This window comes from Trachemys scripta, chromosome 8 (genome assembly GCF_013100865.1).
Source record: "Trachemys scripta elegans isolate TJP31775 chromosome 8, CAS_Tse_1.0, whole genome shotgun sequence".
Lineage (NCBI taxonomy): Eukaryota > Metazoa > Chordata > Testudines > Emydidae > Trachemys > Trachemys scripta.
In genome coordinates, this window is record NC_048305.1 from 55,269,423 (window position 1) to 55,296,919 (window position 27,497).

Consider the following 27,497-nt stretch of genomic DNA (forward strand, 5'->3'; position numbering starts at 1 on the left):
CTTTCAGACGCTCTTCCGATCTGTCTGAAAGGCCGTAACGGCCTTACGGCCTTTCAGACGCTCTTCCGATCTGTCTGAAAGGCCGTAACGGCCTTACGGCCTTTCAGACGCTCTTCCGATCTGTCTGAAAGGCCGTAACGGCCTTACGGCCTTTCAGACGCTCTTCCGATCTGTCTGAAAGGCCGTAACGGCCTTACGGCCTTTCAGACGCTCTTCCGATCTGTCTGAAAGGCCGTAACGGACCCTGCGCCCCCAGCCGGGCAAGGGGGCTGCCTGAAGCCCATAGCGCTCGGGCAGCTCGGCTCTTAAACAGAGCTGAAGAGTCAGGGGAGGAGCAGAGCCGCCATTTTCCCGGACATGTTCGGCTTTTTGGCAATCCCCCCGGACGGGGGTTTGAGTGCCGAAAAGCCGGACATGTCTGGGAAAAAGAGGACGTATGGTAACCCTAGTCAATAAAAGAGCTCTCGCCCGCCGGCACAGAGTGGCTACACAAGCGATCTCACAGCACAGTTGCATCAGTACAGCTGTGGCACTGTAAGCTCACTAGTGTAGACATGCCCTGAAAAAAAACAGAATAGGACTCCAACAACAACAACAGCTCCAGGCCATCTCAACTAACTTCTTCCCTCCTCCCCTCCAAACAAAGTTCATACCATCTTTAATACCATCTAAAAGACTGTCAAACAGGGGTTTGTCGCTTAAAAGCCCCATACAGCTGAAGGGAAGGGAAAAGGGATACCGTTAAGAACAAAGCCTCACTTAATATTTTACATTTCAGATGCTTTCACTGCTTTTCCTTCTTTTGCTATACCTTTAATGAAAGGTCATAAATGTTCAAACGAGCACCTTTGTGCTTTCTTCTGTGCTGCCCCACATGCTTGGCAGGCATTTCTACATGAAAATCAGCAAACTTACCTCATTATCCACCTGCAAATCCCTCCTCATAACCTTCCTTTGCTATGGTGCCTACAAAACGCTTGACGACAGCTAAGCTGCTGGTGTGCTGGGAGCCCTGCCTGTCATGCTGACCAATGCTGTCTCATTGTTTCCTTGTACTCCCCTGTCTGCCTGTATCCATCTGTTGTCTCTTGGCCTGTACTTAGATTGTAACCTCCTGGGGGCAGGGACCATCTTTTTGTTCTGTGCTTGTACAGTGCCTAGCACAAAGGGGGTCCTAATCTGTGACTGATGCACCTAGATGCTATGGTAATACAAATAAATAAGTAAAATATAATACTAAATAAATAATAATAATTAATAATGGTTGTTACTGTGACAGATACTGCAACTGGGGAGAACATATTATATTAAGTTTGCTGCATCACTGTGGGCCAGGGATTGTACATATGACTGTGTTCTACTGACTACGCCCTAGGGGAGGGTTACCCCAGATCCTCCAGGAACTAAAACAGTGGAGGAGTGATTAGGATGACTCAGGCTGAGTCTACACTTTTAGCATGCGTATAGGAACTTCTATGGGTTTTCATATGTTCTCTCTGTAATGCTGTTGCCATCAAACTAATGGTGCATGCTTAGAAAGAGCTGTGTGGGTACTTGTAACTGCTGGCAATACACTGTTCAGAGCCCTCAGAGAGAGAGCAATGCACAGGTGCTGCCTGTTAGGCAGACTGGCTTGCTGGGCATATCCCAGTGTAAGGCAGGGAGCTGTGCCGGTTTAAAACCCACCAGTCAGAAGGGAGTGGGACAAGGGTCCCTACCCAGTGACAGGTAACAGCTGGAGAACTGAAGACTGACTGGGCACTCCTGGAGTGGATCACAGTGGGGAATACAGGCACTGTTAGCCTGGAACTGTGACAATTACAACGGGAGTTGCCAGCAATAATTTGACACAAAACCCCAGATGACACTTCACTGTTCAATGCTGTAACAGTGAACAAGGGATTCATTAATATCTTATCCCCTGTCGGGCCCAAGGCCCCCCCCTTTTCAACACACTAGTAGCTAAGAAAAATACAGGCAGCTATTCAAAAACAAATAAACAAAACAAACCAACGTTTCCAAAGAGCTCCTTTAATCCAGACTCTGCCTTGCATAGTTTTGCTACTTATGATTGTCACCAATCACTAAATAAAGAGTCCTCTCTGGGGTAGCACTACTCTGCTGTTAAAGGTACTGTATATTCTCCACTCAGAAGGGATTCATTATTGTCATCTTTAGTGACAGCAGTAGTAGGCTATTTCATGCTTGTATACAGCATTTCATAGGAGGCTCTCAGGGCACTTTACAAGGGCTAGTGAATGAAGTCTCATAAGAGCCTTGTGACCTGGGTGTCACTATTGTAGACATTTGCGGAAAGGGAAACTGAACATGGAGAGTTGGTGACTTTGTGTCCGCCCCCCAAGCTCCACCTCCCACCCCTGCCAAATTATACAGCTAGTCTGGGGCAGAGCCAGGGAAAGAAATCAGGAGTCCAGATGCCCACAGTTCAGCTCAAACCACTAGACAACACTCCTCCAGTTATTTAACAGAGCAGATTTCATTAACATCAATGGAAGCTATACATGGAACTCCCTTTCTGCTATGCTCTGAGTGTCTCAAGACAGGAACATGCCCATTCATCTGACCTGCACATTCAAAACGCTAACTGGACAATCCCAGCCCCTATGCTAAAACATGCTGTTCTCCTTGCTCTAACCACCGGGACCTTCTATGCCAGACACAGCTTTCCCAGCCCAGCTCTTGAAGAGTAATGAAACTTGACTCCACATCATTAAGCTGACAGTCATGCTGAGTAGGAGACTGTCCTTTCAAAACGTAATGAACATTCCTGCTGAGTGACTGTGATTAGAGCCTCCTCAGTGCTAGGAGGGAAGTGAGTTTCTTCCTGGCCAACCTTTTCTTTTCCAAGAAGCCCATTGAGCCCACGAAGGGCCTCTCAGTTCCCTTCTCACAGTGTCTCCTGAAGGCTGTTGCTGGAGGTGTATGTCTCCTCCCCACTAATCTCTCCATTCACAAAGCCTCTGAAGTGAATTGTTACATCCCCAATCTTTAGGGTCCTGAAATTCCCATGCAGCCAGATCTTCAGGTGGTGTAATTTGACCTAGCTCCATTGCAGTCAATGGCTCAACACGAGTGTACCCAGCTGAGCATCTTATCCACTATGCTTTGTTCCTATGAATTGGGTAGATTTTGTGCAGTTTGGAGTTGTGGAACAAAAAGCTCAGAAACTCTAATTATTTTCACTGATTAAATGCAGAGCCACCTGTGCTGCTGCACTTCCAGTGTTCTGACACCTCGAGATTTAAAAACAAGTGCTTGTTCTGTTTCATTGTAGGAGCCATGATGTGGCTATTTGGGGTTGTGGAGCAAAATCTGAAACTGAGGCCACCCACCCTTCCAGAAACCCTGATGATAGGCCCAGAGGTGGTAGGGTTGGCAAGTGCGCCCACCCTGCAGTGGCAGTTCTCATCCCGTGGGGCTGGACCCAGTTCCTCACTCCTGGCACACGGGGGGTGCAGTGCTGCTCAGATTTGGCCTGGCCACCTCTTTGTCATGGACGGATGGGTGCTGGGCCAAACCCGAATGATGCTGCAACCTCATGCAACAGGTTACAATGCCAGTCACTCAGATTTGGCCCAGGTGTCCTTCCATCATGACAAAGGGAGGGCCGGACCAAATCTGAATGATGCTGCAACCCTGTGTACCAGGTTGCAACACCATGCAGTTTGCAGATCCTCTGGAGTTCCTCGGGCAAACTGCACCCCCTCCAGGTGGCCCTGTTACAGATGCACACAGGGAAAACCGGTCAGTGGGGGTAGCCTCCCATACCCACCAGCTTAGAGACATATTAGAGAAAAGCTCTGTCAGTTACATAACTCAGCACTGCTAACAGGAAGGAGAGAGTCAAGCAATAAGGCCATTTCGAGGATTCCTCCAAACATAATCTCAGGGAGGAGACAAGTGATGCCCAGGGAGTGAATTTTCATTTGGTGACCAGATGTTTAGCAGTACAAATCCTAGTGACTTTAAGCGAGCTCATGCACACAGAGCACTATAAATCTCCACGTGACAAACATACTGATCATGCTCGGTACTTATGTAGCATCATCCACCTAAGGATCTCAGTGTGCTTCCCATTCTCAAAGCACTAATTAATAGTCAAAAATTCCTTGTGAAGTAGGTCATATTGATATTATTAAAGGTGGGTTGGTCCGTTGGTATTTTTAAAAGAAGTTTGTCTTTTTTCGGTTGTGCACGATCCCCAAGCAGCTTGTGATCTCCCTTGGATTTATCTGTGATTTGAAATTACTCAGGGAATCATTTCAACAGATAACCCTTGCCCCATCACCCATGAATGAGCTGTTCATTGTCCATAGTTAGTTACCTCTGATAGGATACTTAGGTCACATGGTACCATTTCTGGTAGCTGATTGGAGCTGAAATAGGAGACGGAAGAGGCTTGGTGCCTGGGAAAGAACTGGCGGTGGGGAAAGGGCAAGAAGAGGAGAAGGAGCATGAAGGGGAGAAGATAGAGCTGAGGCCCACTGGCAGCATAGGGCAGGCTTGCACAGCTGCTGCCCATGGCCGTACTTGTTCTGTGGATTAAGGTCTCCGACACTGTCAATACAGCTTCATACAGGAAAGTTAAAGGGATGGGAGATAAAGGAGAAGAGGAGAGGCAGTGGTCACTAGAATAAAAGACTTTAGGCCATTCAGAAGCACCCTTAAAGTTAGTCACAGTCCGGCACAGCTGTGTGACAACGAAGAGTCCAGAGAGGAGACTCCCAATTTAAAAAAGGTTTCTGAGAAATACAACCGCAGAAAAACACATTGACCAAATGTTACTGAAGTCCGCTGAGTTTTAGGGGTGTATGTCAGGGTAGAATTCAACCCACTGCTTTTAAGTATTAATCTTTGAACTGAAGGGAATCTGCACATCTCCACTGAGTAGCCTTCCCTGCCTGTGAGCTCACCAACATACCTGCCTGGCGGCTTGAGAAGGCAAAGACAATGATGTCATCAAAGGTCCAGGTGTAGTCCTGGTGTGGGGGGTAAAACATCAGCTTGTCCGAAGCCTCTTTCCTCAGGTCAACGAGGAATGTGGAGTGAACCATCGGGACAGCAAAACAGCCCAACCTCTTCCATTCCCTGATCAGGGCATAATCCGGTGCCTTTCTGTAATAGCCCTGAAATGTGAAGATCCAGCACTTTATTACCATGAGACATTTCAAATGACTAGCCTACTGACTCTTTTCAGTAGAGCTTGACCAGTGCCAAAATCCCAGGTCCTCTCATTCCCAATTTTTGGGGCTGTTTGACATCTGCACTTGGAACTGTATTTCCCAAATTGCCCCACTCTTTCTTATGGGCTGACCCAAACCCCTGGGTACAAGTACCCCCAAACCTTACAGCATGACCCCATCTTCCCTTTTCAGCAGCTAATGGAGACCTAAGCTGTACTACTGCAAAGTTCCTTGGCGGCAAAGCTTCAAAGCCAGCCTGGCCAGGTGTTACTCCCTGACTCTCTAAAACCTACATTTGCACACACATCTCCAAGACTAATCCTGCAAAGTGCTGAGCACCCTCAACTTCCACTGAAGTCAATAGGAGAGGAGGGTACTGAGCAGCTCACAGTATCAAGCCCTTCCCTAATTACGGCAATCCCCTTAAAAATCAAATCCCCTTTCTGCTCCAGGGCTATCAGGCAGACACAACGCTGGTCTTGATACTGCATCCGTTGAAGTCTATGGGAATTTTCTCATTGTCTCAATAGCAACTAGAACAGGCCCTTTGTCAACAATGGGACAGATTCCTCCCACTAGAAACTGGGTGGGTTCAATTTGTCTTCTTCCTGAATCTCTGGGCTAGCTGTGCCAGAGGGTGGATTCACCCCAGGGCAGAACAGCTTTAATGTCCACTTGGGATTTCAGGGGGTTCCACCGAAGGGGTTTGTCTAGGACAGATGCTTGATCAGCATGTTACTTGTGTCTGTCTCCCAGGTGGACCTTCCATCAGTGTGGGCTCACAACCTGGGTTGTGGTGGCTTAAATCTGGCCTTTGCCCATGTAATGCTACTAACACAATCAGTGATGGAAATAACAACCTAATACTCAGGCTGAGGCAGTCCTAATACATTGATCAGATATCTGAACAATGACAAGGACTGGCGTGGATCCATAGCAAATTCTGGTCTTCTTAAAATAAAATAAAATAATAATCATAAAATAAACAACAACAATCCTAATTCCTGAATGTTCCACAAGTATCCCAGCAAACAGACGTAAGTTGAGCAAACACCTTTCAGTGCCTTTTCTCTCTCTCTCTCTCCACGTAAGTTGTGCATCATCAGGAAAGGCTCCAGCTTGTCAGTTTTGCTGCCAAACCTTCCAACAGTTATTTTCCTGAGAAGTAGATTTTGAGCTCTTCAGCTCGGTCTTTGAATTGCTACTGTTGCTCTGTACTGTTGCTGCTGCTGCACCCTGCTTTTCATGCTTGTTCTAGCCGCTATTCCTGCACTAGTCCCCAGAAGAAAACAGACCAAGAGGAGTGTGAAACCATTGGGCTAGAAGTGTAAAAACTAGGAGTGGCCAGAAAAAAAAAAAGTGGATGTTTAGTTTTCACTCTAACCATTATTTACCAGGAAGTCTGTAGATCATAGTTTCATCTTGTTTTTCTTTTCTTTACTGTCTTTTCTTAGCTAACATCAATAATGATGGAAAACTGGAAACTTGTTACCAGAGTTGTAGAATTCTGTGCCAAATCCTCTGCTGGTGGAAACTGGCTGTGATCTATTAAAGTCGACCGAGCAATGCTGATGTATGTCAGCTGTGAATCTGATCCCTTCTTTCTGAAGGCTTAAAGGGATGCTACCACCAGGATTCTCATACATTTTTAAACTTTCTTTATCCATATGTTTACTAATAACAATTCCTAATAACAAACTCAAGAATTGAAGAAGTTTAGGATGCTGTCCTGCAATTTTTACTTACATGAGTAGTCTTTAGTCTGGCCTGTAATCCCAGTGATGTCACTGGGAGAATAAGGAGTTACAAAATTGGCCACAGAGTAAGGAAGAGCAGGAAGTTCTTTCTACACTTTTCCCTGTAGCGCCAATAAAATTAATAATGAATTTCTGGATTTCTCTTCAAAATATTAAAACAAAGAGTTGGGTCAGGGCAAGACTATAGAATTGGAAATATTTATATGTATGAGTCAGAGCAATTAAGGAACCTGAAATTAAATTATTTTCTCTGAATCTGAAAATGTTTCTGTTTAATTAATTCTCTTGCAAAACTCATTTACGGATAAGGAGACATTTATCAACTTTGGAATCTCAATCTCATTATGGCCCTAAAAATATAATAATTTCTAGTGTGCGCAATATTTTTGTTAGTAATATATACCAAAGTATAGATAGGGAATAAATTATTAGGAGTGCCGTGAACAGAACAGGGCTTGAGTCTCCTCTCTAAATCAGTTTCTGGAATACTGCACTGTATAAATATGGTCGAAGTGCAAGGAGAAATGCTCACACAATGGAGTAGTGTATGGAGAAGAGTAAACTCTTAATTGATTTGTGCCAGAATACTGGAAAACCCAGGCTAAAATTATGTATCCGTGGTATTTAATTTCATTCAGATTACACAGAACATAGGGAATCACCTCCCATAGACATCAGTGCAACTGTGGGTATACTGGTATGTATACTTGGTGGGATTGGGCCATTACACATTATTTTTTGGTTACAAACAGCCTCAGTCATAGAACTTGCTCAGTCTCCTCAGGATTTAGCCTTTTCTAAGGAGGAGCCCCAGCTAAGGAAACAGGCCCCAGAAATTTGCCTGTGCTCTATATCTAGGCTATATGCCACTTTGCTCACTGCCATCATTTGATGATAACACAAAACCAGCACCTCAAAATGTTGATTGCATTGAACATTGTAATGTCCACTTGGGGTCAGCTCCAAGAACCCCAGGGAGCAGCAGCCAAGTTCTCTGATGTCTTCAATAATGGATGGCCGCTGAGTTAACTCTGCTCCTGTCTCTCTATTTCCTTCATATCATCCCCACCCGCCTCTACAGACCTTCATGCTCCTGGATGATTAATGAGAACTCTTCCCCCACCCTCCCACACACACCTGCTTATTAATCCTCTGAGATCCCAGCCCTTCAGGAGTATTCGAAGAGCCACCGATTCCCACATGAATAAAAACCCTCATAATCCCCAACTACATCCCCACCCACCCCAATTGTCCTCTGCCTGCCATGCCAAGACTCTAATGGCTTTTGCAGCTGGTTGACCCCATGCTGCTCCCCACAATGAAGCAGAAGAGCAGGACCCAGCAACAGAAGGAGGTGGGGCAAGGCTCAGAGGCAGAGGAAGGAGGAAAGGTTCCAAGCCAGAGAGAGTCAGAACAGCAGAAGCTTAGGAGAGGATTCCCTAAAAGCTTTCCCTCCCCCATTTATTCCCAGGATCCTGAAAAGACCGAAGCTTCCCCTGATTTACCTCCAGTGTCTCCTACTGTAATGATGTTTGCAACTCTGCCTCTGAGGAAGGAGCAAGCTTAGGTGGCTGCCTAATGCTCAAATCAGCCTGATTTGCATCACAGGTGGAGCAGCATCCCTTCAGAATAGAGAGCAGTCTGCACTGCAAGGCAGCTCAGGAAGACAGCAAAATTGACGTGGGGCCCACAGCATCATAGGCAAATGTGGGGTGAGTAGAGCCTGGTTGTAATAACTCGGCCAAATGTGATGTGAGCAGAGCCCTACTGTAATAACAGGGCCTCCAAATTTACCTTAATAGTGAGTTTACTGTCAAAAGGATGCAAAAGTTCTTAAGACATCACAACAATCTATAATAACAAATGTTGATGGGAAAATGTATGAAAACCAGAAAGAGAGAGAGAGAGCGCGAGACTAAATTAGTCCAGACAAAAAGGGCCTTCTCATATGGTTTATGGACTGTGTTAAAATCATGCTTGGTAGAAACATAAGATGTGGAACCAGAAATTAATGAACCAAAATTGGCATGTCAGAAACTAGACCTAATTGGTGGACAAAATAATGAGGAGATGGACTATTCCACCCAACGCTCCCTTTTTGGGTCTTTAAAGAAAGAGACTTTGGGGGGAGAATACGAAAGAAGAGATGGCAGCTACTGGAGTGAGTGTCACCACCATGGCTGCCAACCCCACTGTTTCCCAGGTCCCTGGGTCTCCATCACTTTGATCCTGAGAGATGTCCTGACCAGACCAAACTAAAGAGAGAGGGAGCCAGACAACATCACCACTTTTACCAGCTCCAGCTGAACCCTAGATACCACCTGGGATGAAATGGGATTGGACTTTAACTGCAGCAGCAACAGCAGCAGAATCTCCAAAACTTCTCTTTTCCTCAAAAGGACAGTTATCACCATCTTTGATACCATCTGTAAGGGTGTGGACTCACCTCTGCGGCGCCTCCTGCTGGTCTCTGTTGGGAATTAGCTCTGCCAGCCTTGGAGCGCCCTCTGCAGGCCTGTGATCCGCCTTACCGCTGGCCCCGTGTCCCTCCCAGGACCCCGGTGCCCCTTTTCTCTGGGTGCTGCCCCCTGGCAGTAACCCCTCAGTCTTAGGATCTCCCCTCCCCAGGGAACCTCCACCCACTATCCCCACCTCGCTTCAGTATACGGCTACTGCCAGTCATTGCCTAGCCCCTACGCCCTGGTGTCAGACTGCAGTATCAGCCTACTCATCACTGGCAAAGTTGGGTTTGGACCTGCTGCTTTTGCCTACCCCTGGGCTGCCCTCTGCAATCCCCAGTACCTGTTGGTCTTATGCTAGGCCACAGCCTGGGGCTTTCCAGGCTGGAGCTCCCCAGCTTCTCTGCCTTTCCCCAGCCCTGTTCCACTCAGGTACCCTGTCTCTAGCTCCCTGCAGCCAGGCCCTTCTTTCTCTGAATACAGAGAGAGAGTTCTTCTGGGCCTCTGGCTCACAGACTTTTATAGGGACCAGCTGGGCCTGACTGGGGCATAGCCCAGCTGTGACTACTTCCCCAATCAGCCTAACTTCTCCCTGCCACAGCCCGCTCCCTGGCTGTTTTAAGCCCTTCAGGGCAGGAGCGAGGTAACCACCCTGCTACACCATCTAAGACAGCGAGAGGGTAATCCGAGCGAGGGCTGTCAATTTGTTTACATTTCTATGGCTGCCCGCAGCTCCCAGTGGCCATGGTTCACCATTCCCGGCCAATGGAAGCTGCGGGAAGCGGCGTGGGCCGCAGGGACGTGCTGGTCACCACTTCCCACAGCTCCCATTGGCTGGGAACAGCGAACTGCAGCCACTGGGAGCTGCAGGCAGCCGTGCAAATGTAAACAAACTGTCTTGCGGCCTGCCAGTGGATTACGCTGAAGAGCCATGTGCGGCCTGTGGGCCGCAGGTTACCCACCACTGATGTAAGAGATGGTCAAACAAGGGGGGGTTTCCTTTTAAAACTCTCTCCAGCTCAAGGGAAAGGGAACAAGGGTTGTTGTTAAAATGAAAGCCTCACTGAACACTTTGCATTTCAACTGCTTTAACTGTTTTTCCTTCTTTTTTGTATTTTTAATAGGCAGGATTTTTAATGGTGGGTTTGCTGAGATCACTGTAGACCAAACACCGAATCTTGTTTAACACTGTTTAATGCTGGACAGTAACTGGGTTATGTTAACATCCTTGGGCCCCTATATTCCACCTAAATTACTACAACACCCCAGTGAAAGCTCACACATGAGGCAGCCCCCGACGCTGTTCACTAACCCCATTGAATACGTGACTTGCCTGAGGGGTGATACCACACCAGAAATTAGAATAGAGAGAGCGAGACTCCAGCATTGGTGCCACCACGGTCTTGTTCTCTGCTATCATCAGGTTCAGGGTCTCTGGGTTGGTGAGCAAGTTATCTGCGTCTACAAACTAGAGAAGGAAAAGGGAGAAAAGACTTTTTCAACACCAGATAAAGTACCGGTAATAAACTTTTACAATGTTCCTTCCTAGGAGAGGCGGTGGTTGAATGGCTCACGAAATTAGCAATGGGCTAGAGACACTTTTGCCTCTAAGTCACTGATCTGAATCCAATCTGGGTTGACAGTCACTTTAGTTGTTACCATCTGATGGCTACTGAGAGCCCATGTGAAAGGAGTTGATGGGCTCGGTCTATTTCCCAGTGGACAAGCGTCCACTATAAAAATACCACATCTAGAAGTGGCACTAATTAGCAGCTTCTGTGGAAAGGCCACTGAATGGGAAGAGAGACTGAACTTGCTTCTTCTCCTAAAGGAGATCATGAGGGAGACTTGCACTGCCAGAGCCCATGCTGGATGTTATGTGGAGAGACAGCAGCATTGGCTCCTCAGAGCAGGCACTCCCCACCCGTTTGGAGGCCGATACAGAAAGACTGTTGATCACTGCTGTAAAGTGGCTCAGATCCCACCCTTCCATGCTGTTCTGCCAAACTTCTTTCTGATGTCACCAAACTTCACTGATAGGTGCCTTTTTTAGAATCCTGCCGGCTATCACCAGCAGAACTACATTCACTGGCAAACATAGTCCAGTCTCTGTGAGCGGATCCCTGGGCACATGCTGAGCCCCATTGTACTCAGCGGGGCTCTGCACATAGATCTAATTGCAATACTGGGGCCTCACACACACAGTCTGTTGCTGATCAGATCAGCTGATTCCACAGGTGTTTTTCAAGCCGAATTCAGAGCAAACAAAGAGCTCTTCTTTTAGAAGGGAGGAACTTTTGGCAGACATTTGTGGGACTGATCAGAGCTCAGAGATGGTTTGTTTCTGCCCACTTCCCCCACTCCAAGCATGGCTGCAGAATGACTGCCTGAAAGTGTTCTGCCCAACTGCAGTTAATAAACCAAACCTCTCTTTTACCATGATGTAGTCTGACCACTTTTCTCTTGCAGTTCGCAGAGCTGCCTGCCTGAGTTTCATCACATGGGTAAACCTGGAGCTCGGCCAGTGTTTTGGCCCAATTTCATCGGGGTAAGACCTATGAAAGAAAAACAAACAGTTACTGCCTCCTGGCTCTGTCCATGCTGCAGCACCCCTGGTCATTACATTTCCCTTCTGACTTCAGCATAAAAGGAAAACAGACAGTCACCTCAACTGACCCAGGCGGCAGGAGAGCAGAAATGAAAAGGCAGGTTCTGAGGAAAAGTTTATTCCTGGAGTTTGTACACAAGGCTCTACAGAACACACCGTGCTACAGCATTTCCTGCCTCACACGTGGCTATGGTGAAAAAGGGGTGATGTCAAAAACAGCTTCTCATTCAGTAGGCCAGATTCTCTGCTGGTGTAAACCAGTGTCATTCCACTGAAGTCAGTGCAATCATGTTGATTTATACCAGCTGAGGATCTGACCTCATATAGCTGCTCCCTGCTAGATTTTAAGAGTCACATCTGTTCACATTACTCCCCTACACCCAGCAAAGCCAACACAGCTCATGGAGAGTAATCTGGATTCTTTCATGGCTTGTACATCATTAGCCATTGTTACCTAAGGCCCAATCCTGACAAACTAACACTTAATGCTAAACTTAATGGGACTAATCTTGTGAGTCAAGTTACACATGTGCTTAATGGTTTTGAGGCTTGGAGTTTGTGTTCTGATAGCAGAATCTTCATTACTGATGAGGATGTGGGAGAAAGAAAGAAACCAAGGGCCAGATCCTCAGCTGATATAAATGGATCAGACTCCACTGATCTCAACAGTTGAGGAGCTGTCTCTGAAAAATTCATATTCACTAAAAAGCAAAGTTTTTTTTACAAAACCTAAAGGAGAAAGTTTCCAAGATTAAAATTAAAAAAGTCCAGTGGAAAGAGGATTGTTATTGAAAATTAAGCAAACATTGTCCTGCAAGATTTGCAAGACAAACACCAGAGCACTATGTTGTTGAATAAGACCCTGAATGCAAAAGTGAATTCGGTGTCTTTGTCCAACCTGGGAGAAATGCAAAAAAGTTTTTTAAAAAAACAGCACAAAGGATGGAAATTAAATTATATTTTTAAAATCCTCTCACTTTCATAATCTGAAATCTTGTTAATAGGTGAAGATTTTTGTTCTTTAATATGGATGTCAAAAAAGGTAGGACAAAAAGTAAAGACAAGTAGTAATGGGTTTAGTCTGCAGCAAGGGAGATTTAGGTTAGATATTAGGAAAAACTTTCTAACTCTAAGGATAGTTAAGCTCTAGAATAGGTTTCCAAGAGAGGTTATAGAATCTCCATCATTGGAGGCTCTTAAGAACAGGTTGGACAAACACCTGTCAAGGATGGTCTGTGTTTATGTGTTTCTGCCTCAGTGCAGGGGCTTGGACAACCTCTCGAGGTCCCTTCCTGCACTAAATTTCTATGATCTTCTTTAAACTCAACAGTGTCCCTTTAAGTATCGACTTAAGTACTATGGCGGAGAATGGTTTGGAAGAGTCATCTGAGGGAAGGGATCAGAAGGAGACCCCATCGACCGGAAGGCATGGAATGCATTGTCCTAGGGATGGGGGTTCCATGACCACCAATCCCAAGAGGAAGAGACAGGTGGTGGTGGTCAGGGACTCCCTCCTAAGAGGGAAAGAGTCATCCATCTGCCGTCCAGACCAGGAAACTTGAGAACTGTGCTGCTTGCCTGGAGCTAGAATTCAGAATCTGACAGAATGTCTGCTGAGACTGATCAAGCCCTCGGACCGCTACCCCTTCCTACTTCTCCATGTGGGCACCAATGATACTGCCAAGAGTGACCTTAAGTGGGTCACAGCAGACTACGTGGCTCTGGGAAGAAGGATAAAGGAGTTTGAGGCACAAGTCGTGTTCTCATCCATCCTCCCTGTTGAAGGAAAAGTCCCAGGTAGGGACCATCGAATTGTGGAGGTAAATGTGTGGTTACGTGGGTGATGTCGGAGAAAGGGCTTTGGATTCTTCGACCATGCGATGTTGTTCCAGGAAGAAGGATTGCTAGGAAGAGATGGAATCCACCTAACGAAGAGAGGGAAGAGCATCTTCTCAGGCAGGCTTGCTAACCTAGTAAAGAGGGCTTTAAACTAGGTTCACCGGGGGATGGTGACCTAAGCCCGGAGGTAAGTGGGGAAGTGGAATACTGGGAGGAAACAAGGAGAAGGGTGCAACAGGGGAGGCATCCTGATTCATACTGAGAAAGTGGGGCAATCAGCTGGTTATCTTAGGTGCCTGTACACAAACGCAAGAAGCCTGGGAAAGAAGCAGGAAGAATTGGAAGTCCTGGCACAATCAAGGAACTATGATGTGATTGGAATAAGTGTTGGTGTGGTAACTCACATGACTGGAGCACTGTCATGGATGGGTATAAACTGTTCAGGAAGGACAGGCGTGGGAGAAAAGATGGAGGAGTTTTCCTGTATGTAAGGGAGCAGTATGATTACTCAGAGCTCCAGTATGAAACTGGAGAAAAGCCTGTTGAGAGTCTTTGGGTTAAGTTTAGAGGTGAAAGCAACAAGGGTGATGTCGTGGTGGGTGTCTGCTATAGACCACCAGACCAGGAGGATGAGGTAGATGAGGCTTTTTTCAGACAACAGAAGTTTCCAAATGACATGGGGGACTTCAAATCCCCCTGACATCTGCTGGGAGAGCAATACAGCAGTGCGCAGACAATCCAGGAAGTTTTTGGAGAGCGTTGGAGACAACTTCCTGGAGCAAGTGCTGGAGGAACCAACTAGGGGCCGTGCTCCTCTTGACCTGCTGCTCACAAACAAATTGGTAGGGGAAGTAGAAGTGGATGGTAACCTGGGCAATAGGGACCAAGAGATGGTCAAGTTCAGGATCCTGACAAAAGGAAGAAAGGAGAGCAGCAGAATATGGACCCTGGCCTTCAGAAAAGCAGATTTTGACTCCCTCAGGGAACTGATGGGCAGGATCCCCTGGGAGGCTAATATGAGGAGGAAAGGAGTCCAGGACAGCTGGCTGTATTTTAAAGAAGCCTTATTGAGGGCACAGGAACAAACCATCCCGATGTGCAGAAAGAATAGCAAATATGGCAGGTGACCAGCTTGGCTTAACAGAGAAATCTTCGGTGAGCTTAAACACAAAAAGGAAGCTTACAAGAAGTGGAAACTTGGACAGATGAATAGGGAGGAGTATAAAAATATTGATTGAGCATACAGGGGTATAATCAGGAAGGCCAAGGCACAATTGGAGTTGCAGCTAGCAAGGTATGTGAAGGGTAACAAGAAGGGTTTCTACAGGTATGTTCGCAACAAGAAGGTGGTCAGGGAAAGTGTGGGACCTTTACTGAATGGGGGAGGCAACCGACTGACAGATGATGTGGAAAAAGCTGAAGTACTCAATACTTTTTTTGCCTCGGTCTTCACAGACAAGGTCAGCTCCCAGACTGCTGCAATGGGCAGCACAATATGGGCAGGAGGTGAGCAGCCTTCAGTGGTGAAAGAACAGGTGAAGGATTATTTAGAAAAGCTGGACATACACAAGTCCATGGGTCCAGAACTAATGCATCCGAGGGTGCCATGGGAGTTGGCTGATGTGATTGTAGAGCCATTGGCAATTATCTCTGAAAACTCATGCCGATGGGGGGAGGTCGTCGATGACTGGAAAAAGGCTAATGTAGTGCCCATCTTTTAAAAAGGGAAGGAGGAGAATCCAGGGAACTACAGACTGATCAGCCTCACCTCAGTCCCTGAAAAAATCATGGAGCAGTCCTCAAGGAATCCATTTTGAAGCACTTGGAGGAGAGGAAGGTGATCAGGAACAGTCAACATGAATTCACCAAGGGCAAGTCAATCCTGACCAATCTGATTGCCTTCTATGATGAGATAACTGGCTCTGTGGATATGGGCAAAACGGTGGACATGATACATCTTGACTTTGGCAAAGCTTTTGATATGGTCTCCCATAATATTCTTGCCAGCAAGTTAAAAAACTATGGATTGGATGAATGGACTATAAGGTGGATAGAAAGTTGGCTAGATCGTCGGGTTCAACAGGTAGTGATCAACGACTCGATGTCTAGCTGGCAGCCTGTATCAAGTGGAGTGCCGCAGGGGTCGGTCCTGGGGCCGATTTTGTTCAACATCTTCATTAATGATCTGGATGCTGGGATGGATTGCACCCTCAGCAAGTTCGCAGATGACACTAAAATGAGGGGAGAAGTAGATATGCTGGTGGGTAGGGATAGGGTCCAGGGTGACCTAGACAAATTGGAGGATTGGGCCAAAAGAAATCTGATGAGGTTCAACAAGGACAAGTACAGAGTCCTGCACTTAGGACAGAAGAATCCCATGCACTGCTACAAGCTGGGGATCGACTGGCTAAGCGGCAGTTCTGCAGAAAAGGACCTGGGGATTACAGTGAACAAGAAGCTGGATATGAGTCAACAGTGTGCCCTTGTTGCCAAGAAGGCTAACGGCATATTGGGCTGCATTATTAAGAGCACTGCCAGCAGATCGAGGGAAGTGATTATTCCCCTCTATTTGGCACTGGTGAGGCCACATCTGGAGTACTGTGTCCAGTTTTGGGCCTCCCACTACAGAAAGGATGTGGACAAATTGTAGAGATTCCAGCGGAGGGCAACCAAAATGATTAGGGGGCTGGGGCACATGACTTATGAAGAGAGGCTGAGGGAACTGGTCTTATTTAGTCTGCTGAAAAGAAGAGTGAGGGGGGATCTGATAGCAGCCTTCAACTACCTGAAGGGGGGTTCCAGAGAGGATGGAGCTAGGTTGTTCAAAGTGGTGGCAGATGACAGAACAAGGAGCAATGGTCTCAAGTTGCAGTGGGGGATGTTTAGGTTGGATATTAGGAAAAACTATTTCACTAAGAGGGTGGTGAAGCACTGGAATGGGTTATCTAGGGAGGTGGTGGAATCTCCATGCTTAGAGGTTTTCAAGGCCTGGCTTGACAAAGCCCTGGCTGGGATGATTTAGTTAGGCTTGGTCCTGCTTTGAGCAGGAGATTGGACTAGATGACTCCTTAGGTCTCTCCCAACCCTAATCTTCTATGATTCTAAGTAAATGATAGTTTCCCTCAAGATTCCTTCCTCGGGCTTGCACTAATTCCCTGGATGGAAAATTACTGAATATTGAAAGCCAGGGACAGAGTTTTGACCAGGGTTGGAGCATGTTTCCGTGAGTCTTCTGGAAAATAAGGAACCAATCTTTAATTCATTGTACCTTTCAGGGAGATTTTTTGGGTGTGCAAGGAAGGCAGGCTCACATGGGAAATGACTGAATAGAACTGCTTTTTGCTGATAGGTCCCCATCTGGCAAAGTCCTTAACTTTAAACACATGAGTATTCCCACTGAAGTTAAAGATGTGCTTAAGTGCTTTGCTGAGACAGGGCCTTAAAGAATCTGAGTGTAAATCCTGCAACAATCATTTGTTTAAACCACCATTGGTTTAAAAATTTCTATAATCTTGATATTGAAACCCCCAAACTGTTTAGGAAATCACTGGCCATGATACTCACTGAGGCTCCTCCATAGGCCTCCACTCCACATAATGATACAGTTTTTGCACATTCTTCAGCCACTCTCTGAGGATCTCTGTGGTGTTATCAATGTTATGGTCAGTGGCTGCCCTGGAGAAATAAGGGCACAAAGAATCCCATTAATGTAGGATCTGAATAACAGACACAGACTGGACAGGGTAGGACCAGATTCTTTCTTGACAAAGAAATGCCCTCAAATGGCCGGACATACATTGTGTATAAACAGTAAAGTGCACCTGTATTTTGGCTGGCACCCCTGTAACTTTCCTCCTGTCCTGGCCTAGGACAGATTAGGCCTGCCAGGAGCTCATATAATCTGCACTGGAAGTGTGTGTATAGTTCCAAATCCTGGTAAGAGACATACACACAAATCCATTCAACCCCCCTTAGGATTCCCCTCGTGGGATTCTCTCTGCAGCACCTGTCCGGGTATGTCTACACTGCAATTAAAAACTGCCAGCTGGCCCGGGCTAAAAGCTCGGACTCAGGAGCTGTTTAATTGCAGTGTAGATATTAGTGCTCAGGTTTGAGCCCTGGATCTAGGACCCTGTAAGGTGGGAGGGTCCCAGAGCTCGGGGGTCCATAGGAGAAGGCCCGCGGCTTCTTCAACTGTTTCTGCCACCCGCTTTTCTGAGGTTGAATGTGTGCACTCGTGTTGTAAGAATCGGGTATAAAATAGCCCCAACTGAAATCAAATCTCAGCAGGGTAGATTCAGCCCTTCATGCTCCCTAAAGCTGAGCACCACTTTCCTATTGCTCTATTTCCAATGCAATTTACTATGATTGGGTCTTTTGCAGGAAACCTGACAGACTGGAGTCCTGACAGATTCACTGTAACATTAAGGATCCCACAGCACTTTTCCTAAGAGCTGGGATTTGCCCATTGACATTGGACAAAATATTCCCTATCCTCAAAGCCATGCAGCGGGCTGAGTACTACCATGGTCCCAGAGGCAGACACATTTCAGTGGCACTGTACGGGGCAGATCCTTAGTTGTATAACATGGCATAGCTCCATGGACTTCACCCTGCTAAACCTGCTAAGGATCTGTGCCCTCTGTATTTAATTTATGCAGCGCTTTGAGATCTTTCAGGACAAGTTCTTAGGTATTTTTTCTTACAATATTATATGACCTTATGAGACACAAACAAGGTCTGATTCTTCTCTTGTTTACACTGGTTCCATATCAGTGAAGCTTTTGTCTCCAGGGAATTTACCCGGTTTAGTGAGAGGAAAATCAAGCTGGGAAAGAATCAAATAGCTTCAGGACAGAAAGAAAGAAAGAAAGAAGTAGCCCAGTGCCAATCCTAGGAGTCTTATTGGTGCTCCTGGTTTCCCTCAATGAATATAAAAAGCCACGGCCTGTAACAGAAGACAGCAGTGGTTTTAGCCAGCTGCACCAATAACTTCAAGGGTTGTCTAACATTTACAATCCACATTCCTAAAATATCAGGGCACTCTTTTTAGTGGCCCTGCATTAGCAATCATTTGTGTTGCAGTAGCACTTAGGAGCCCCAGTCGTGGGACAGGCCTCCATTGTGGTAGGCGCTGTATAGACATAGAACAAAAAGACATGCCTTCCCCTAAGAGCTTCCAAGTGTGTCTCCCTTCACATTTTACAAGGTCCTAGTTACTCCTGATGACAGGGGAGGTTTTCAAGGGAGAGTTAGGCACACAATATGGTCAAGACAGGTTGTGTAGGTACCTAACTCCCCTTTGTGCCTTTGACAATATCCCCCAATTTTTCTATCCTGCTGAGTACATGTAAGGGAGAAGAAGAGGGTTTGACTGTAGTTTGGAGAGGGGAGTTGAAGCTCTGGCTCTGGGGTTGGGCCAGCTCCTTTATTACCGTGGAGCTGCTCTCTCACTTCACGCCAACGCCGAGTGTGGACTCTTTCTCCACTCAGCCCTGAGAACTACACAACCCCAGAATGTCAGCAGTATTGACATTCACGGGGAGAGCAAAGCGAAGGAAGTAGGAAGAGATCGAGATAGTCATTAACAAAGGAAAAGCAATTTCCTTTAAAAAAAATGAATATGAGGGAACGTTCCCTTTCCCAGCTGTTGATATACAGACATGAGGTCTGTTCTTGGAGGCTGGAAAAGCAGCTCCCCTAGGAAATAAACGCTGGCTAGCTGAACAACCGTCCTTATGGATTAAGCAGACAGACACATAGGCTGTGTTTTACAGAGTTACAGCAATTCCCCCGTTAGCAGCTAATTCACACTTATATCAATAGTGCCTCCTTGCTTGCTCCAGTCCAAGCGTGGAGACAGAAGTCTGCTCATACTGTCTGTTAGTGCAGGGATGCAACTATAGGGTTCTACAATGAGCTCCATAACTGTCCTCGTTTTTGAGAGAGGCGCAGCGCACACAGACCACATGTTCAGCATGCGGTGCTCCATGTTGTGCCAAGATGGAGCACTTTTTGAAAATAAACACTTGACTTGTGCTACACTAATTGCTGGAGTCTTTCATAAAACATTGCGATCAACACAAACACAAGTTTATGTGACAAAAATGTATTTGTGATCTCAGTCCAGTTCTACTGGACAAGCGTCCTCTTCACAAAAGCCTCCATAAAAAGCTGCACTAGCTGGCACTCGCCAAAGGGAGGCTGAGAGGTGAAATGAAATGGAAGCTGGTGGAATGGCTAGGTCATCAGAGAGGTCACTAGAGGGAAGCCTGCATAGCTGGAGCCTATGCTGTACCTACTCTGTGGGTTAGGGACTAAATCCTGTTCCCATTGGAGTTTTGCCAGTGACTTCACGGAGACAAGGATTTGGCTCAGATAAAGGATTTCAGTCTCCAGGTGTGTCCATCCAGTGGCATTTATAAGCCTTAAACTCTCAAACACAACAAAGTTAGTCACTTCTTGGATCACACATGCTCGGTGACTAGCAATTTGGCAAACCTTTACTTTTTCCAATTTAGAGCTTTAAAAATAGGCCATTCCCAACAGCTATTTTTGTTATTGTTCTCAGAACTATTTACATTTAACACCATTAAAAGTCAGCATTCACCCATTGTTTACACACAGTGGTATCTTACCGCAGCAGTATGCATCCGCCCTTGGGATAAGAAGTGACTGTGGTGTCTCCAATATCTCTGTCTGGAAACAGTGGGGAAATCTTGACTATTTTATGACACCAACTGCATAAAAACCAAACCACCAACACCAAAAACCAAACAAAACATCAACACAGGTTTCTACTGTTTCTACATAAGTTTCCCTTATAAACTCTGCTTTTCTGTAATCACACGAGCAATCTCTGCCACAGTCACCTTTTAGGGGAGAATGGGACATCGAGTAGGTTGCAGATTGGTAATACAATCCAGAGCTTTTTAACCTCAGCGCTCCAATTCTAACTTAGAGGTTACTCTCCCATTGTTTCCCATGGCATAACGGAAAGGAATCTGATAGTCTCAGTCCAATTCCAATAGCACAGAGTTGTCCACATCACGAAAAACACCATCATCATTTGCTTCCTAACTGGCTGTCTGGGGTGGTACACTGAATGGCCATGGAGAATGGGCTATACTCTCCCCTACAGAAACAGTTCCTGCCAGAAGGGGGTTGAGGCACATTGACAGGGCAATTTGTGAAAAGCATATGCTGTACTTGGTCTGTCTGAACAAACATGGACTAATTTACTAGAATGCTCTGTGGTGGTGCAGGGATAAATGCAAGTGACAGAGGACTCATTGTGAGGATGCACAGTTTCACACTAGCTAGTCTTGATGCTTCAGTTACACACAATATTCTCCACTGTAAAGGAGCCTTCTTTGTGCTCAAACTATTGACATTTTAAAACTCATCCTGAATGCAGCTCTGCACTAAACAAGCCTCTTTTGAAAACTGACACTGAGAAAACAGCTTGATTTTTTTTTAAAGCAGCATTTGCTTGGGCGTATTGGTGTTGCCCTGACCCCAGCTTTCAATGGAGTTTCATGAATGAGAGACAACTTCTAAATTCAAAATTTCAGCACAGTTCACACCCAGTATGTAGACAGCACACAATCCTCATTAAAGTTCAACGTGACCAGCCATAAGGTCATATTAAGAATGGTGACTGGACTGCCCCCTGCTGGTGTAAAGTAGTAAAAACAAAATCAAACCCAGATTTCTGTAGCTACAGATAGCTACAGATCCTAAAACAGGCACCCAGATTCTGCCTGAGTGCTGCATTAAAACAAGTTTTCAGGAATTCCACCAAATTTGCATCCCATGGAGCAGATGGCAAAAGTCCCTAACTCCATTGTTAATATGGCCAGGCTGGCACAGAGCTATAGTTCCCAGCATACAATGCCCCATCCTGATCCAATTGGTCAGGCTGACAGAGCTGCTTAGCTAGACATGGAGCACTGTATGCTGGTACCTGTAGTCTGCACGGCTTGCATCACTGTATGAAAGAGTAGAGTGGCCTGGGGCCATGTTGATGAACTCACTAGACCATCTTAGCCATTCCTGTCCTTTGATTTACCTAAACTGTAGTAGAATAACCTATACAATATTGCCAATTCCAGACATTCAAAAATCATGATTTGAGCCCCCCAAAACCATGAGATTGGCTGATAAGCCATGAGATGTTTTAAAAAAAATAAAACTTGTTCTTCTGGTTTCTCAGCCTCTAGGGTGCACTCTGGTCATGTTTTCAAGATTTTCTCTGCAACCACGAGGGTTAGAAATTTTCATTTAAAAAAGACAGTAAACTAAGTGACCACAAGCACCGGTCATTCATACCCTACAAACTACTGTAATAATCTTACTACAAAATATGCCTTATGAGATATCATTTGAAAACCAATAATTCACTGATCATTAATATTCTTGGGTGTATGGATGCAGTGTGTATTAAGAGTTGTGGATATATGCTGGACTTATTAATAAAGTGTGTTTAAACCAGGCATATGAAGGAAAGTTGGTAAACAGATCTTCCTGAGACAACGGAACGTGTATTTGATTCTCTGACCATCCCGCAATTCAGGCAGACACAATGAAAGTCCATTTTTACATACACCTCTATCCCAATATAACGCGACCGGCTATAACATGAATTCGGATATAACACGGTAAAGCAGCGCTCCGTGGGAGGGCGGGGCTGTGCACTCCAGCGGATCAAAGCAAGTTCGATATAACATGGTTTCACCTATAACACAGTAAGATTTTTTGGCTCCCGAGGACACCGTTATATCGGGGTAGAGGTGTATTAGGTAAACAGTGCAGTTAGGTTAAAAAGCAGCATTTGTCTCTTTACAAGAACAAATGAATCTTATTATTTCTCTGAGCTGCCCCGGAGAGGGCTAGACAATTGCAGAGCACATGGTTTTGGGGGAACTCAGGACTGAGAGTGTGTTGGGTCCCCTTGCTGGTTGTAACCAAGTCTGGTGGAAGCCAAAGTGGGGCCATGAGCTGTGGACAGGCAGCTAGAGTGAGAACTGCTGAACCAGGGCTGTCAAGCACACAGATACTTCAGGGTGTGACCTGTAGGCTGGTAGGCTGGTTATGAGAGTCCCACGCTGGCTGCTACAGCAGCAAAGCATTGTAAGTAGAGCTGTCAAGCAATTAAAAAAATTAATTGTGATTAATCATGCTGTTAAACAATAATAGAAAACCATTTATTTAAATAATTTTGGATGTTTTCTACATTTTCCAATATAATGATTTCAATTACAACACAGAATACAAAGTGTACAGGGCTCACTTTATATTTGCTTTTATTACAAATATTTGCACTGTAAAAAACAAAATAAATAGTATTTTTTAATTCACCTAATACAAGTACTGTAGTGCAATCTCTTTATCATGAAAGTTGAACTTACGAATGTAGAATTATGTAGAAAAAATAACTGTATTCAAAAATAAAACAATGTAAAACTTTACAGCCTACAAGTCTACTCAGTCTTATTTCTTGTTCAGCCAAACAAGTTTGTTTACATTTGCAGGAGATAATGCTGCCTGCTTCTTGTTCACAGTGTCACCTGAAAGTGAGAACAGGAGTTTGCATGGCACTGTTGCAGTCAGCGTCACAAGATATTTACAAGCCAGATGCGCTAAAGATTCATATATCCCTGCATGCTTCATCCACCATTCCACAGGACATGCATCCATGCTGACGGGTTCTGCTCGATAACGATCCAAAGCAGAGCGGACCGATGGATGTTCATTTTCAACATCTGAGTCAGATGTCACCTAGGGTTACCATATTTCAACACTGAAAATAGAGGACACTCCATGGGGGCCCTGGCCCTGCCCCAACTCCACCCCTTCCTCGCCCCTGGCCCGGCCCCTTCCCCACCCCCATTCCAACCCCTCCCCCAAAGTCCCTGCCCCAACTCTGCCCCCTCCTCCCTCCCGCTCTGATCTTGGTTGGGGGTTGCTAAGTGCTTCCCTGCTCCCCATTCGCCCTGCAGCCCCCCCGCCCCTGCAGCCTGTGACCCCTGCTCCCCACTCGCCCTGCAGCTCCTGCACCTCCCCACCCCTGCGGCCTCTGTGACCCCTGCTCCTCACTCGCCCCCCCCACTGCCCCTGCAGCCTCTGCGCCCCCTTCCTGCCCTGCCCCTGCGCCCCCTGCCCCTACAGCCTCTACACCCCCCGCCCCTGCAGTCTCTGCGCCCCCTGCCTGCCCTGCCCCTGCACTCCCTGCCCCTGCAGCCTCTGCACCCCTGCAGCCTCTATGCCCCTACCTGCCCTGCTCCTCCTTGCCCTGCAGCCTCTGCACCCCCCCGCCTTCCCTGCTCCCTCGCTCACCCAGCAGCCTCTGCCTGGCGGGGGCTTCGGAGGCTCAGCGGCGACCAGGGCGGTGCGGGTTCCTGCAGCCCCGGCACACGCCGCCTCCTTCCTGCCGCCGACGAGCATGTTCCCCAGCCTGTCCCCGCTGGAACAGCTCCTGCAGCGCCGGGTTCTGAGCCGCGCACGGCGACGGGGCCGCAGGAAAGGTCCCCCAGTGGCTGGGGGTCCCCGCCCGCGAGGGAAGCCTGAGCCACTGTGTGGGCCCGGCCTCCCTGTGGTCCTGCGGGCTCGGCTGGGGGGCCGCGGTCCGCCTGGCCTGCGGGGGCAGCAGCGGCCCCTCCGCCGCCTTCTGCAGCTGCGCCCCCCCGCCCGAGCTCGCTACAATGTAGCTGGGGCGACTGGGCTGCGCTGCAGACCCGGCGGATTGTGCTGGAGCCGGGCGGACCCTGGCTTATGCCTCCCTATTTCCCCGGACATGTCCGGCTTTTTGAAAATTCCCCCCGGATGGGGATTTGAGCACCAAAAAGCCAGACATGTCCGGGGAAATCCGGACGTATGGTAACCCTAATGTCACCTGCAGAAAGTTGATTTTCTTTTTTGGTGGTTCGAGTTTTGTAGTTTCTGCATCGGAGTGTCGCTCTTTTAACACTTCGGAAATCATGCTCCACACCTCGTCCCTCACAGATTTTGGAAGGCACCTCAGTTTCTTAAAGCTTGGGTTGAGTGCTGTAGCTAACTTTAGAAGTCTCACATTGGTACCTTCTTTGCCTTTTGTCAAATCTGCAGCAAAAATGTTCTTAAAATGAACATGTGCTGAGTCATCATCAGAGACTGCTATAACATGAAATATATGGCAGAATGCAGGTAAAACAGAGCAGAAGACATACAATTCTCCCCCAATGAGTTCAGTCACAAATTTAATTAACACATTATTTTTTTAACAAGTGTCATCAGCATGGAGGCATGTCCTCTGGAATTGTGGCCAAAGCATGAAGGCACATATGAATGTTTAGCATATCTGGCACATAAATGCCTTGCAATGCCAGCTACAAAAGTCCCATGAGAAAGCCTGTTTTCACTTTCTGGTAATATGGTAAATAAGAAGTGGGCAGCATTATTTCCCGTAAATGTAAACAAACTTGTTTCTTTTAGCAATTGGTTGAACAAGAAGTAGGACTGAGTGGACTTGTAGGCTCTAAAGTTTTGCATGGTTTTGTTTTGAGTGCAGTGGGTAGCTCAGTGGTTTGAGCATTGGTCTGCTAAACCCAGGGTTGTGAGTTCAATCCTTGAAGGGGCCACTTAGGGATCTGGGGCAAAATCAGTACTTGGTCCTGCTAGTGAAGGCAGGGGGCTGGACTCGATGACCTTTCAAGGTCCCTTCCAGTTCTAGGAGATGGGATATCTCCATTAATTTTTTTTTATTTTTTATTTTTAAAACAAAAAAATCTACATTTGTAAGTTGCACTTTCATGATAAAGAGATTGCAATACAGTACTTGTATGATGTGAACTGAAAAAATACTATTTCTTTTTGTTTATCATTTTTACAGTGCAAATATTTGTAATAAAAATAATAATATAAAGTACACTTTGTGTTCTGTGTTGTAATTGAAATCAATATATTTGAAAATGTAGAAAAACATCCAAAAATATTTAATAACTTTCAACTGGTATTCTATTGTTTAACAGTGAGATTAAAACTGAGATTAATTTTTTTAATCACAATTATTTTTTTGAGTTAATCGCATGAGTTAACTGCGATTAAGCGACATCCCTAATTGTAAAGCATCCAAGGTTGCAAGGTAAGTGGTGACACAACCCCTCACTGATCTGGATTGCTAGGGTTACCATATTTCAGCAAGCAAAAAAGAGGACGGGAGGAGCCCCGCCCTAGCCCCGCCCCCGCCCCTCCCACTTTCTGCCCCCCTCAGAGCCCCCAACCCTCCCCCCGCTCCTTGTCCCCTGACTGTCCCCTCCTGGGACCCCTGCTCCTAATTGCCCCCCAGAACCCCACCCCCTACCTAAGCCTCCCTGTTCCTTGTCCCCTAACTGCCCCCTCCTAAGACCCCCCCCACCCTAACTGCCCCCCAGGACCCTACCTCCTACCTGTACCCTGACTGCCCAAAACCTTATCCACACCCCTCCCAGAAAGCCCCCCCTGAACTCCTGGACCCCCCCGTCTCTTGGCTGCCCCCTCCAAAACCTCCCTGCCCCTTCTCCGACCCCCTGACCCCCTTGTTGTTGGCCTTTGCCTAACGTCTCTGTGAGCAGTTCATCCCGGCAGGCTGGCTGGCAGGGGAGGAGGAGCGGGGGAGGAGCTCCAGACTGCCGGTGCGAACTGCCGGAGGCGATCTGTGAATGCAGGGAGGGAGAGAGGGAGGGAGTGATCTCTGCTGCAGGAGAGGCGGAGGACGTGCTCTCTCTGGCTGTCGGAGCCCCATGTAAGTGACACCATCCGGCTGGCTGCCCTGTTAGCCGCGCGCGCTCTGCATGGGGGGGAAGTCCGGACATTTACAAATTCCCCCCGGACGCTATTTTTAGCTCAAAAAGCTGGACATGTCCGGGGGAATCCGGACGAATGGTAACTCTAGGATTGCACTCCAAACCATAACACTAAAATTCACGCACAATAATGAAATGGCTCCAGGAGCTGGGGATTGAAGTAAAGCATGAAATACTTGGAGATGTGATCATGGATCTCACAAGAATGGGCAACAGTGCAGAGCCAAGGGAAAAACCCTGGACTACCATTTTCCCCTTTCAAAAGGCTCCCATTGACATAAAGGGTTTTGGATCAGCCCTCAATGCTTTAAGGCTATGGCAATAACAGGGCTGATGATGCCCTTATTGAAGTCAACGGCAAAACTCCCATTTAGTACAACAGAAACAGGCCCACTCTGACTATGGTAGTTCTGTCCAGTGCACTGAAATCAGACACCTGACAGACAATTCCCCCAATTCAAGTAGTAACGTGCTCTGCTTGTGAAAATAAGAGTAGAAGTTTTAACATTGAATGTCCTTTCTCTTAAAGGGGTTAAGTCAGGTCATTCACCCTTGCATTAAAAGGGAGATTTTAAAGTTCAAAGCTAGATTTGGTTAACAGAAAGGTTTTGTTAAACATTCTCTTACAGGGCTTACAAGTCACAAAAGTGAATCTGATACTCTACTTTCAGGCCTGGTCCACATGGGAAATGTTACCAATTACACATAACTCCCCAACGCAGACACTCTTATCCAATCTGAATGACTTTTTTTCAGTTTAACTAAAACCCCTTCCCAAGAATTGAAATCTAAACCAAAAATGCCGCTCT

At 46.6% G+C, this 27,497-nt stretch overlaps 1 protein-coding gene across 1 annotated transcript in view; it reads right to left on the reverse strand.

Moving 5' to 3' along the window:
* The window catches only part of COLGALT2 (collagen beta(1-O)galactosyltransferase 2), a 97,055-nt gene that overhangs the window by 19,159 nt on the left and 50,399 nt on the right, over nucleotides 1-27,497 (reverse strand). Inside the window, exons 2-5 of the mRNA XM_034780003.1 lie at nucleotides 17,432-17,542; nucleotides 11,858-11,975; nucleotides 10,754-10,888; nucleotides 4,943-5,147 (exon numbers count right to left, since the gene is read on the reverse strand). Coding sequence (XP_034635894.1) covers nucleotides 4,943-5,147; nucleotides 10,754-10,888; nucleotides 11,858-11,975; nucleotides 17,432-17,542 — 569 coding nt within the window. The remainder of the gene's footprint in view (nucleotides 1-4,942; nucleotides 5,148-10,753; nucleotides 10,889-11,857; nucleotides 11,976-17,431; nucleotides 17,543-27,497) is intronic.